At 37.4% G+C, this 14107-nt stretch overlaps 2 protein-coding genes and 1 gene segment (V, D, J or C); 2 read left to right on the forward strand and 1 right to left on the reverse strand.

The window, feature by feature from the left end:
- LOC132125468 (uncharacterized) overlaps nucleotides 1–14107 on the reverse strand; it is a 1183551-nt gene that overhangs the window by 1090854 nt on the left and 78590 nt on the right. The gene's annotated exons all lie outside the window — the stretch shown is intronic.
- LOC132125484 (immunoglobulin kappa variable 1-9-like) overlaps nucleotides 1–14107 on the forward strand; it is a 73905-nt gene that overhangs the window by 36799 nt on the left and 22999 nt on the right.
- LOC132124758 (uncharacterized G-patch domain protein DDB_G0278987-like) lies at nucleotides 10236–11500 on the forward strand. Its single transcript, XM_059535911.1, has 3 exons — nucleotides 10236–10374; nucleotides 11027–11263; nucleotides 11445–11500. The coding sequence occupies exons 1-3, from the start codon at nucleotides 10236–10238 to the stop codon at nucleotides 11498–11500; spliced, it is 432 nt and encodes a 143-aa protein (XP_059391894.1).

Genomic DNA, 14107 nt, shown 5'->3' on the forward strand with positions numbered 1-14107 from the left:
TCACAATGCGACTAATCATTAGTCTGAACGCTGGCATGAAGATGGTTTGACTTTGGACGTTCGATATTCGCCTATTTAACGTTAGGGACCGTCTCTAAAGTTATGCGACATTGGAATAAACGTGTCTGACTTAGTGATGGCCGATTCGTGAACAAATCGTTCAATTTAACCGGCTCTTCTTAATGAACCGGTTGAACCAGTTCACCAAATCGAACTGAATCGTTTGAAACGGTTCACGTCTCCAATAAGCATTAATCCACAAATTAATTAAGATGTTAACTTTTTTAACGTGACTGACACTCCCTCTGAGTCAGAATAAACCAATATCCCGGAGTAACTCATTTACTCAAGCAGTACACTGACTGAACTGCTGTGTAGACCGAACTGAAGATGAACACCGAGCCGAGCCAGATGACGAACGAACATGCCCTCTGCTGGAGTAGATCTCGTTCTCGAGTCAAGAGCCGGTTGCATCGGTGTTCGGATCACCAGTACACTGAACTGAGAATCGTTTCTGTCGGACGCGTCCGATTTGAGAACCGATGAGCTGATTCTCATTCTCGAGTCAAGAACCGGTTGCATCGGTTTTCGGATCACCAGTACACTGAACGAAAACCGTTTCTTTCGGACGCGTCCGATTTGAGAACCGATGAACTGATGCTACTGCGCATGCGTGTAAAGTATTTCGGAAAGTGTGATAAAAGATCTATATACATTTGTATTATTATTATTATTATTTATTTTTTTTTTTAAGATGAATGTTTCTAATCTGTATATTGTAGATTATGAATAGGCCAGAGGGGGTTTCAGGGAAGTTGGACAATAATTAAGAACTCTAAAGACTCTACGTTTAATAGGAATAAGGGATGATTTATGAAATATGTGTACTGTATTTATAGTTAATGATGACACATTCACAAATTGAGTTTGTAGTAAACAGAACATGAACACGAGTAGAGCCGCTGATTATCCACACTATTCCTACGCCCCATGACGCTTTGCGCGAATTATGGGCGCGACTTCCGGTGCGTACTGTAACTGAACCGGAACCGGCGTTTTCTATGGTTACGGTCATAAGCGGTAATTTAAACATGTGGGAACACAGCTTGTTACACCTCAAACAGAATAATGTTATTATACCTCTGCCTTCTACTGTTGAGGGATGGGAGGACGATCTGAAGAAGTGGCCTCAGATAACTTACACGAGTATATTTAGCTACTTTATTGACTCCGTTGCTACGGACGGTGAAGCGATGAACAATCTGAAAAGCTCCGAGGCTTATCAGTACTTCCACAGCAATAAAGTCGGTCGCGTTTTGTTAAAGGAGGTGGGACACAATCTTGTCTATCTTAAAGCAGACGTAGAGCCTAGTCAGAGCCTTAAAGTTTCACATCACCAGGCCTGGGTTTTAATTTCATCGTCAGGTGAAATACAAACGGCAGGGTGTTCATGTGTTGCGGGACCAAGGCGATCTTGCAGCCACGCAGCTGCAATACTTTGGAAGGTAAAATGTTGATACTTTGGATAGTTTTGTAATGTCAGTTACATCTTAATAAATTGTTATATTAAACCTATTCGTTAATAAACATGTATTCATTACTTCAGTGAGCTCAGTTAGACATTTCATTTGACAAAAAATATACAGATACACACATGAAACACCTCCAGAATTTTTATTTTTCACACATGCTTCCAAGATTAGTGGATGATTTTGTTGCAAAGAAATTGAAGCTTTGCCCTAAATACCTGGATCTTTTGAAAATACAGTAAATAGATGCCAGGTGTTATAACTTGTACATAGTACTGAGAACAGGCACGCTCAACTCCCAAATCATTTATGGGTGCGAGTTAAAGAAGTTATCAAATAAAGATGAAAAAACACACTCTCTAGTTATATCTCATATATTTATTTATACCATGTCCACACAGACATGTTTCAGCCTAAGCCATCATCAGTGTGTGGTATGAAACACCAAAAGGATTGCTTTTTAAACATCACAGGTGAACCCCATTAACATCATCAAATCATCTGCACCATCAGGTGCATCAGGTTACCAACATTGTAGAAACACACAAGGAATAACACAACAAACCAGGCCAGACTATGGCCTACTAATAAACTACAATGTTGGTAACCTGATGCACCTGATGGTGCAGATGATTTGATGATGTTAATGGGGTTCACCTGTGATGTTTAAAAAGCAATCCTTTTGGTGTTTCACACCACACACTGATGATGGCTTAGGCTGAAACATGTCTGTGTGGACATGGTATAAATAAATATATGAGATATAACTTGTACATAACACAAACATCAAGAGTACTGAATGAAAGCATCAATAGGAAAACAAAAATGTAGTTAAAATAAAAACAAGAAAAAAGTATTAAAAGCGCAAGGCATTAGAAAGGTTTATTACATGTGTTGGATACAAAAGTTAGATAATACATTGTACTGTATCATAAAAAAAAAAGTGAAATTAATGTGTGAGTGTGTGTGTGTTGGAGTGCAATAAAAAATGTCTTCTCGTTCTCACTTTTCACTTGAAATAAGCTCACCTCTTAAATTCACTAGACCAGCACAGATCTTGAGCATTTTATCAATTTTTGGGACCAAGCTAATTGGCACTGTTTGCGAAAGAATCTTGTACACCTTCAGACGCCTTATTGCCCGTTCAACATGAATGCGGGCGTGAGCAATGCGCCGTATATGCGTTACCTCCTCGTTGGTCAGCTGGCATCCTTTGCGTGTAAATGCTGGAATGATTAAGTTCACTCTACGCTCTTCCAGCAAATCCCTGATTGTGAAACCACGATCCCCCATCACCTCATCTCCAGCACGCAAATAGTCCAGAAACCCTGAGTTCTGTGTGATGTACCGATCACTGCATTTGCCACCATAAGCATCTGAAATGAACATGATTATTCCAGAGGGAGAAATTGCCACTAAATATTTCACAGTGTTGTTGGCTACTATGCTGTATAGTATACAGGTGGCTGTATGATTCACTTCTAGAGTTCAGGTTTTGGGCTTTCTGTAAGACAGTCTCTGAGCAGTCGATTACACAGGTTGTGTTTGAAAAGTTTTCTTTAAAAGCTTCGGGCAACATAGCTTTGATTGTTTCACGAGGCAACCAGATGACAAGGTCCTTGGTGTGTTCAGACATTATGTCTATCCAGATTCCAACAGTCTTGCTGACCTGACCTTGCGATGTTTTAAATCTCCGTGCTAAATCAGCCATGACAAAGTTTTGCCTTAGTTTCATTAAGGTCATTAGGATTTGGTCCACAACAGGCATGGATGAAGAAGTAGGAGCAAATGGTTGTAGGCAGGTTACAAGGGTGTGAAACGCAATGAGTGGAATCCCTGTATACAAGAGGGAGTCTGCATCACTCTTCAAAATACTATCTGCAACAGGGCATGATAATTCTGGGGATGGTGTAGTACTCGCTCTGCAGGTGATGGTTGGCCCTTTTGAATAGGTGTGGTCCTCCATCTCTGGGTCTGACCACTGTGTTTGGGCATCACAGGAGGGCTTTAATGTAGAACATGGCTCCTCATCTCGATCCATCTCTTCCGACCCATCAAGCTCATCTGAGGGTAACAATACAGTTCACAGTTATTAGGGCATTAGAGATATAATCACTTGATCATTATTGAATTGTGCTGCTAACACATTCAGTTTTTATGATATGCATTTTAACTTTAGTTTCTGAGAAGGGTAATTCTGTGTCAAATCAAACAAATTTCAGAAACTTCCCCCGCTAAATTTTTTGATTTTGTTCATATTTTTTTCAGAAGAAAGACAAAAACATAAATAGTGATTAAAGTCAAAATATTAAATGTCATAGAATTATATTTTCTGAATAATTCACTATTTTGTAGAGGGGGTAATTTTTATTTTATTTTGAAATCTGAGATTAGGAGCCAATTTACAGGGTTGTAAAAATGACTTTAGAAAGATGGCAGCATCATATCATTTTGACACAGATTAGTAGGTCGATTAATTAAATAAATAACAGTGAAACTAGAATTGTTTCTTGTTTCTCTCTATCAAAACTCCATCAGCGTTTTTTTTTTACACTTAAAACACTGTGTACTGTAAACATACTGCCCTGCAATCCGTGCCATAAGCTGCTTTACAATTTAAGATGTACAGAAAGTAGTCAAACTAACTTGTTGCCATTAACATTAACGTTACCGGACAAGCACTACAATGCTGTGTCCTCCCTACATCTGAAATCATACCTGATGTTCTCGTGTTGTCAATCCTTTTGAGGATCCGACGTCTCTTTTCTGATGGTCTTTCGTAGCCCAACCACAAAGTAGGATGTGGGTTTTCCTCCGTTGGCGTTTTGTCGACAAAATGAAATGAACACACATACAGTGTTTTGGGTGGTCTCTTCAAGTTTAGGTTTTTCAGCCAGATTTTTTTGCATTCCTCGTCTGTTGGTAGGCGATGGAAACTGTACCGTTTGTCACAAGAACATTCTCTTTTTGTTCTGGGTACATGTTCAACACACTGTTGTTGAAGCCACAGATTTAGCTTAGTCTGGTTGTTAGTACAGCCGCGAACAGCGCAACAGGTACCAGAGCTCCGCAACGACATTGTAAAATAATACAACACAAAATAATAAAAATAAAATAAAACAGTAACGTTATTTCTCAAATTGCAGTTATTTTTTTACTCTAGAACTAGCTTACTTCTGCTTGCGCTATCTAACCGGAAGTTTCACCCATATTCATTTCTACAGCAGCGCCCCCAGGAATAAGGTGGATACTGAACTGCAGCACGTGCCGGTTAGAGTGATTCTCGTTCTCGAGTCAAGAACCGGTTGCATCGGTTTTCGGATCATCAGTACACTGAACCAAAACCGTTTCTTTCGGACGTGTCCTTTTGAGAACAGAGGAGCTGATGATACTGCGCATGCGTGATTCAGCGTGAAGCCGACTGACTCACAGCGCGTCTGAACCAAACTGATTCTTTTGGTATTTGATTCTGAACTGATTCTGTGCTAATGTTATGAGCGCGGGTAAACCGAGGGCTTGAATGAAGGGGCAATCTGGCGAAACGTAAGTTCATTTAATAACAAATACATCGCAATGGTTTATGTATAGTGGTTTCTGCGCTGATGACACCTAATTTATTTACTTTATATCTTCAAGACTTAAATCCTCATATGCACATTATTGCTGTTACTGTATTTGGGTGCGTTGTTGCAAAACTTAATTGTAAACTTTTCATGATTATGAGGTTTTTAACTGACTAAAGTTATGATTACTGACTTTATATATTTGAATGTTTGATAGACGTGACGCCATTACGTCATCGCCAATGACGTCATTACGTCGAGCGTAAAAGAACCGGTGAACCGGTTTTTTCAACCGGTTTATTGAATCGAACCGTCCGAAAGAACCGGTTCGCGGAAAAGAATCGAACTTCCCATCACTAGTCTGACTTCAATAGCATTTGAAGACAATGACTTCATCTAGTTGTATGATGCACACCTTTTAGATTTTTTAAATGTACAGTATAACAATAAACTGTTGCAATGTCTTACAATCTTAAAACCAACTGTAAAACGTTCATCGTTTTATGACTGTTAGTCATTGTATTCAAATGCTGTTTAATTAAATGTGGCATTATGTATTAATTCCTTAATAACATATTTTATTATCTAATAGTGTAAATGATTGTGATAATCATAACAATTGGTCAAAGATATGCACTCCAACTTCCATTTGTCTGATTTAATTAATCATTAGCTAATGATTTACAAATGTATCATTATGTATAACTTGTTGAGGCACATGACTAATAACTAACTGTTAAGTAATATGTTATGATTATGGGTTTTGTTATCCCCACTAAAGGCCTGTGGGGCAGTTGCACATGCAGTGAATGTAATGTCAGATAATGTGTTTGAAGGATGGGTAAGTTGGGCTGCACACAAATACCAGCACACCAGAATCTGAAGTACTGACGCTGTTACACCATGTTTAAACTGCTGTGACCATTACAGCTGTTTACACTGACAGACCATTGCAAGTCCATTTGTCCTTCATAACAGAAGTAGCACTAGAGCCTGGAGTACGTCAGAAATAGAGTGTGTCATCAGATTACTGTCAAGGTTTTGTTGTGTTGTGTAGTGTTGTGCCGCATCCAGTGTAGTATCACTGATTATAATGGGTTCTAGTGTCTTTGTCCGGTCTAGACACAGCGTTATGAAATAGCAGAGCCCGGCCACATGTTCTCAGGGTTCTGCCTTTAAATCCTAGACCTCAAGCTTAACCTGACACACTCCTGTGCCATCAACTATTGGATGCAGCAGTTCATCTGGCACAGTGGAATCCCGGTTGTAGAAGGCTGGAAATTGAAATCCATAGTGTGGCTGTCAAAACCAAAATTACATATTACTTAACAATCAGTTAGTCATGTGCATCAACAAGTAAAGTTATACATAATGATACATTTGTAAATCATTAGCTATTGATTAATTAAAGCAGACACATGGAAGTTGAAGTGCAAATCTTTGACCAATTGTGGTGATTAACACATTCATTTACACTATTAGTTAATAAAATATGTTATTAAGGAATTAATAAACAATTCCACATTTAATTAATAGCAATTCATTTATTACTTAATCTATTATACATATAGACCCTTTATTAGATGCTGATGCAGTAATCATTAATTAATTGTTTAGTTCCGTCCTTCGGATGAGATGTTAAACCGAGGTCCTGACTCTCTGTGGTCACAAAAAATCCCAGGATGTTCTTCGAAAAAGAGTAGGGGTGTAACCCCGGTGTCCTGGCCAAATTCGTCCAGTGTCCTCTGTCCATCATTGTCAATGTCAATGTCACCTTTATTTATATAGCGCTTTAAACAAAATACATTGCGTCAAAGCAACTGAACAACATTCATTAGGAAAACAGTGTCAATAATGCAAAAATGATAGTTAAAGGCAGTTCAGCATTGGATTCAGTTATGTCATCTCTGTTCAGTTAAATAGTGTCTGTGCATTTATTTGCAATCAAGTCAACGATATCGCTGTAGATGAAGTGTCCCCAACTAAGCAAGCCAGAGGCGACAGCGGCAAGGAACCGAAACTCCATCGGTGACAGAATGGAGAAAAAAACCTTGGGAGAAACCAGGCTCAGTTGGGGGACCAGTTCTCCTCTGACCAGACGAAACCAGTAGTTCAATTCCAGGCTGCAGCAAAGTCAGATTGTGCAGAAGAATCATCTGTTTCCTGTGGTCTTGTCCTGGTCCTCCTCTGAGACAAGGTCTTTACAGGGGATCTGTATCTGGGGCTCTAGTTGTCCTGGTCTCCACTGTCTTTCAGGGATGTAGAGGTCCTTTCTAGGTGCTGATCCAGCATCTGGTCTGGATAAGTACTGGATCCGGGTGACTGCAGTGACCCTCTGATCTGGACACAGACTGGATCTGGTGGCCACGGTGACCTCGGAACAAGAGAGAAACAGACAAATATTAGCGTAGATGCCATTCTTCTAATGATGTAGCAAGTACATAGGTTGTTATGGGAAGTGTTTCCGGTTCCGGTTTACCTAATTAATGCAGCCTAAAAATCCTTTAATGGATTTGGATAATAAAAGCATATTAGTATGTTATGTGTATGCCAGGTTAAAGAGATGGGTCTTTAATCTAGATTTAAACTGCAAGAGTGTGTCTGCCTCCCGAACAATGTTAGGTAGGTTATTCCAGAGTTTGGGCGCCAAATAGGAAAAGGATCTGCCGCCTGCAGTTGATTTTGATATTCTAGGTATTATCAAATTGCCTGAGTTTTGAGAACGTAGCGGACGTAGAGGATTATAATGTAAAAGGAGCTCATTCAAATACTGAGGTGCTAAACCATTCATGGCTTTATAAGTAATAAGCAATATTTTAAAATCTATGCGATGCTTGATAGGGAGCCAGTGCAGTGTTGACAGGACCGGGCTAATATGGTCATACTTCCTGGTTCTAGTAAGAACTCTTGCTGCTGCATTTTGGACTAGCTGTAGTTTGTTTACTAAGCGTGCAGAACAACCACCCAATAAAGCATTACAATAATCTAACCTTGAGGTCATAAATGCATGGATTAACATTTCTGCATTTGACATTGAGAGCATAGGCCGTAATTTAGATATATTTTTGAGATGGAAAAATGCAGTTTTACAAATGCTAGAAACGTGGCTTTCTAAGGAAAGATTGCGATCAAATAGCACACCTAGGTTCCTAACTGATGACGAAGAATTGACAGAGCAACCATCAAGTCTTAGACAGTGTTCTAGGTTATTACAAGCAGCGTTTTTAGGTCCTATAATTAACAGAATTTAGCAGTAAGAAATTACTTACATTGCCTCCTAATCATCCCCATATACTGATTGGCTTCATCACTGTCTCCTCTACACCAGTAAGCTGGTGTGTAGTGGACATTCTGGTGCAATATGGCTGCCGTCGCATCATCCAGGTGGTGCTGCACACTGGTGGTGGTTGAGGAGATTCCCCCCTTCTATGTAAAGCGCTTTGAGTGCAGAGAAAAGCGCTATATAAATGTAATGAATTATTATTTTTATTATTAGTTCTTCATGAGTCATAGATTAACACATGACTATCTGTGCATTAGTTAAACATGAATTAATGCATATTAGTGCACCTGTATTGTAAAGTGTTACCCAAAATTTAGCATGGTATCCCTAACTTTAGTTTGAATCTTTTCCACTATGCCGATATCCCTCCTCTTCCTGAGTTGGATACTCAGTGTTGGGAGTAATGCATTACCAAGTAATTAATTAGTGTAATTTATTTACTTTCCTTTGGAAAAGTAAAGTAAGGGATTACTCTCTATTCTTCTGATGTAATTGCATTAAATACTTATAGACTATATAACAATGAAACAATAGTGGGTTTAAATTAACATCAAAATTTAACTTCAAATGTTAAAATATATGTTTTTAATGTAACCTTGTACCTTTAAATACTTGTCAGTTGTTACGACCGCTAGGGGTCAGCCGCAACAGGAAAAGGAAGAGAGTCACACTACCAGAGAGATGACGAGTAATATGAATTTTATTGACCATAAAGGGTTAGCGTCAGGGGCAGACAAGGCCAAAATAACAAACAAAACAATCTTCTTTTTAGAAACTAAATGACCTTTAACAAAAGAAAGAAAAATGAAAATACAGTTTAACTTACCTAACTCCCTTACACATAAACAAAGTGAAAAATAAATACAAATAAATAGGCGTCAAACCCCCTACATCCCTTAATATGGTAACAATTACAAGAATGCTTACACATTTAAAATTGCAGGTTGACAAGTTAGAATCGGAATCCAAAGACGTAGTCAATCAGGCAATAGTCAGATATAGGAGAAAATCAGAAGTAGGATTACATTCAACAAACACTTACTCAGTTTCACAAAACACTACTAATCTCTCTGGCACGACACTCTTACTCAATTAAATAATGGTGAAACAAACAAAACTGAAGAGAAACACAATTAAACGGTATGACCGCAAAACACAAAGGCATAAAGCACAAAGTCAGGGAGGCTCAAAGGCAACCATTGTGTGTCAGAGGCGGTCCTTATATCCAGGTCAGGTGCATAGCTGGTCTAATCACAGTCTTCCACAGATTAACAGAGGTAACGCCCATCTGAAACACAAGGTTCTCTACATACAGAGAGAGAAAGAGAGCAAGACACACCCACACACAAGGACAATTGATGCAAACACACAAAATATCTCAGAATCCTAACACGGTTCAATAATAATTTATGCAATTTAATATTATTTATTTGAAATAATTTTAAAAAGCAGTTTCATGTATGTTGTTGTTGCAACTGGTCAACATTGATATGAGATTTAGGAAGTAATCAATGCGATACTTTTTAGAGGGAATCATTAGTTATCTAATTACTGTACACTTTTGAAGATGCAATTACTTGCCCAACACTAGGGATAGGTGGTGGTTATTGTAAAAACTGTTGTCCAGCTAACTGTTGATGTTTAACCATGTTAAAACCAAGCTAAAATGTTTCTTGCCCTCTGTCTTAAGTTATCGTCTGATAATTGATAACAATAATAGAGACCAAGAAAACCTGTTGTGTCTTATGGATATAATTGCATAATGCAAACAACTTTTGACTATGTGCTTACAAGGTTTGGCCACTCTACCCCACTGATATGTATTCCTAATTTTTCTTGTCATATTTTGCAGTTAATAGGATGGACAGTCTCAAACCTGTCAAGCAACATATTCTCTGGAAAAAGAAGGCTGAGATGCTCCAGTCTCGGGTGAATGAGCTGGAGGAGGAAAATGACTTCCTCAAGAGGCAGCTTGAAGAGAAGTCTGCACAAGAACAAGGTTTATACAGGTAGAGCAGGTGGCTCTCCAGAACCTCAATGGCTTTAGATTGAATAATGTTACAGAATAACTGTATATTTCAGCTATCTTTGACAATATTGTTGCTGGCCTTTCAGTATTATTTTGTACCTGCTTTAGGTTTTGGTATAAATGTTATATTTAGCGCATGCATATATATTTGGTAGACAATGTATAGGATCTCTAAAGCAGATAACCCTCAAGGTGGAATTAAAAATAGAGACAAAGAGTAATGTGTGAAAACTGTTTAAACCGTTAGAACTAAATGCTGCTGACTTATGTGCACCTGTTAAATTGCAACTAAAAACGATTTCCTACAGAAGCTACGTACTTTTTCCATTTATAGGTATCTACAAAGTGTTTTATTTTGCTAGGGTTTTGAAAATGAAATAGTCTCTTATTTGGGTGACGACATTTAGGAGCTTTAGCTGTTAAGTCATTTGTAAGGACTGAACTGACTTTGCTGCCTTGCCATAGCATATTGGCTTTCCATTTACAGTAGAAGTGGCTCTGAAAACATTAGCATTAATTTGGTAGAAATAACTGAAATACTCAAATAGTTACAGTACAGTTCTACAAAAAGCAGCTTGATTATACAGTGGGTATAGTTTTACATTATAAGTTTATATTACAGGTATGGACTTGGAGATAATGGACACTGGAGGTGGGGAGCCACAGGCCATGACTTTGGACTCCAGCACTGACACTACCACTGATTCCAGCACTGACTCCAGCTCTAGCTCTATCTCTGACTCTTCAGATGAAGAAAAGAAGAAAAATAAGCGTAAAAAGAAGAATGGCAAGAAGAAAAGCAAAAAAAGAAAGAAGGACAACAAAATGGTGAAGAGGTCAAACGGAAAAGGAGAGCGAGGTATGGACACAATTTAGTTGGGTATGAAGTATTTAGGTGATTATTTTTTATTTTAGTGCTTTATACTTGATTTGTTGCATAGTGCACACTATCCCACAACCCAATCATCATTACTCTTGTTGTCTCTTTTTTTTGAATGACATGAAATCAACATGTTAAAAGCTTAACTGTTCTGTTACAGCCAGTGTCCCAGAGTTCTCAATGAATATCAGTGATGATCTGGGGCCGGTTGCATAAACATAGCCATTACGTTAAAACAGTGTCTTAAGTTCTAGTATGACCCACTAGTACAGTAGTTAGTCATGGGCGGTCAGTCTTACTTTCCTAATCAAATTAGGCCAATCTACTTTTTTAAGTAACTGATTTTAAAAAGCTATGAACAGCCTAAAAGAAACAAATTTGATGTCTAACTTGTAAGACTAGTCTTAGAGGTTTATGCAACCGGCCCCTGTATCTAACTTGTATTTTTACTAGGGCCGGGACTCGATTAAAAAAATAAATCTAATTAATTAGAGGCTTTGTAATTAATTAATCGAAATGAATAACATTTTAATTGCATATAAATATTTGACCTGAGAACAGTGAGAAGTATTTTTTTTTACATGGATCTTTAGTAACCGTTATACCATTGAATAATGACTGAATACATAAGCTTAAACAACAAAATATTGTTTATTTTTTTTCAACCAAGTCCAGCAGACCAGTGCAATTTTTGCCATTAAGTGTAGCAATAGCATATTTAGAAATATAGTAGCCTACATTTCAGAAATTTAGGTAACGTTAGCCTATAGGTAGGTATACCTTCTGTAAACTGTTTTTTTAAGTAAAACACAATACTTTCAAGTACATTCAGAACATTGGAAACCCTGACTATTCCATCCACGGGGCCAACCAAAGCGGTCTCGTCAGCTTCTGCGTTCATGTTCACTTCACTGTAGTTTGTTGTTGTCTGAAGTCATGAACGCTAGTTGGTGCTCCAGTATAATCGGTCCGCCGAAACTCATCCAGTGAGAAACGTTCCGCGGTGCAAAAATAAGTGTTATTAAAATGCGTTTAAAAAAAATGTACGCGTTATTTTTTGTGTAATTAATTAATCTTAATTAACGCGTTAAAGTCCCGGCCCTATTTTTTACTATAGCTTTCTTACAAAGATTATGTAACGAATGAAGTAAATAAAGATACAACATGTGCTTCTATTACGGTAATCAATAATTCAATATAAAGAATGTTCTCAACAGTTTTTACCTCAGTGTTTTTATAGCAATACTCATCAAATAGTCTTTAGTGGCACACTGCCCTCACACTACTGACTATTAAATGTTCTAAATCAAAGAATAAGCCACACACCTTTATCCAAATTGTAGCCTCCCTTTTAAGAGAAAACATGTGGGTAACACTGGCTCATCCTGCGAAGAAACCGCACAAGACACAACACAACAGTCCTTGGTGATTTATTCACATTATTGTTTTTTTTCTTTTCTTTTTTTTTCAGTTGCCTCAATCGCAGATGTGTTGAAAAGATATCAGCGTGTCCTCAAACTTGTGCAAAGAGGCTTCAGGATGACCGCAGCTTTCAAGAAAGCTTGTGTTTCTAGAAATGCTGTGAAAGACACCGCAGCAATTGCAGATATTTACATGGTAGACAAAAGTGTCCTAGAACAGTTAAAGGGTAAATACACACTTTTGCAACTAGCACAACTAGTTAAACTAGAAAAAAAATGTTGGTGAACTGGCAGAAAAGATAATTGAAATGAAAAACAACAAACACCTCATCCCCTTTTCTGTCAAGAAAGACTGAATGAGTTAATCAGGTTGTTGTTGTTAACTAATGCAGCTTCGTTTGTTTTTGTGGTTGTACTCTTTATAACTTCAGCACAAGCTAGACCAACTAGGGCAGTGCAGCATTTTTTTTCAAGTATTGAGAGTGTTTTCTCGTTTTGAAATGCTCAATATATAACGTTTGTCACATAATCTGATGGTTCAGATGTGATCCTGATACCCTAGTAAATAATGGGTTGTATTATTTGGAGTGTTTTTGTATTTAATAAAGGTGCATTTTTTTCTCTGATGTGCTGCCTATGGTGTTTGTTCTACTTCAGTCAGGTGCAAAACATGTTTTAAATGGTAATTATGTTGCATACAATTAATGGAAACCTGTATGCAATCTGTTGATAGGTTATAGACTTTCTACTGATATAAACTGTTTTTCACTTTAATTAGATAGTCCTAAAATATATCTACTAACGCTTAGTGGAGAATGTCTTAATAGTCTACTGATCATAAACAATATATTTGTTGACAAGCAACAGATAAGCAACTAATCTTCAGTTGACTATCAACAGATTATCAAACAAATGGTAAATACAGAAATGTGATGCATTTGACACCCCTTGGGTAGGATATACAGTATCATATACTGACATGACAGTTGACTTTCAACTGAAAGATTGATTTTGAGTTGTTGATAGACAGCTTAGAAAATGGTGACTCAATCTACAGAAAGTTAGTTGACAATTGGCTAATAACCTATTGCAAAATAACATTGAAAGTCAACAGGCACTTTTTGTAAAATCTGTAGATTAACACTTGAAATGTACCTTATAGTCTATAGGCAGTTAGTTGAACGTATGTTACTTGTCTGTTGAAACAATGTTGTTGAATGTCAACTGATGCACTGTTGACAAGCTACTGAATGGCTACTAATAAGTAGTAGAGTCTCAACGAACGGACTATCAAAATAAAGTGTTACCATATATATATATATATATATATATATATATATATAGATATATATATATATATATATATATATATATATATATATATATATATATATATATATAT

This window comes from Carassius carassius, chromosome 43 (genome assembly GCF_963082965.1).
Source record: "Carassius carassius chromosome 43, fCarCar2.1, whole genome shotgun sequence".
Classification (NCBI taxonomy): domain Eukaryota; kingdom Metazoa; phylum Chordata; class Actinopteri; order Cypriniformes; family Cyprinidae; genus Carassius; species Carassius carassius.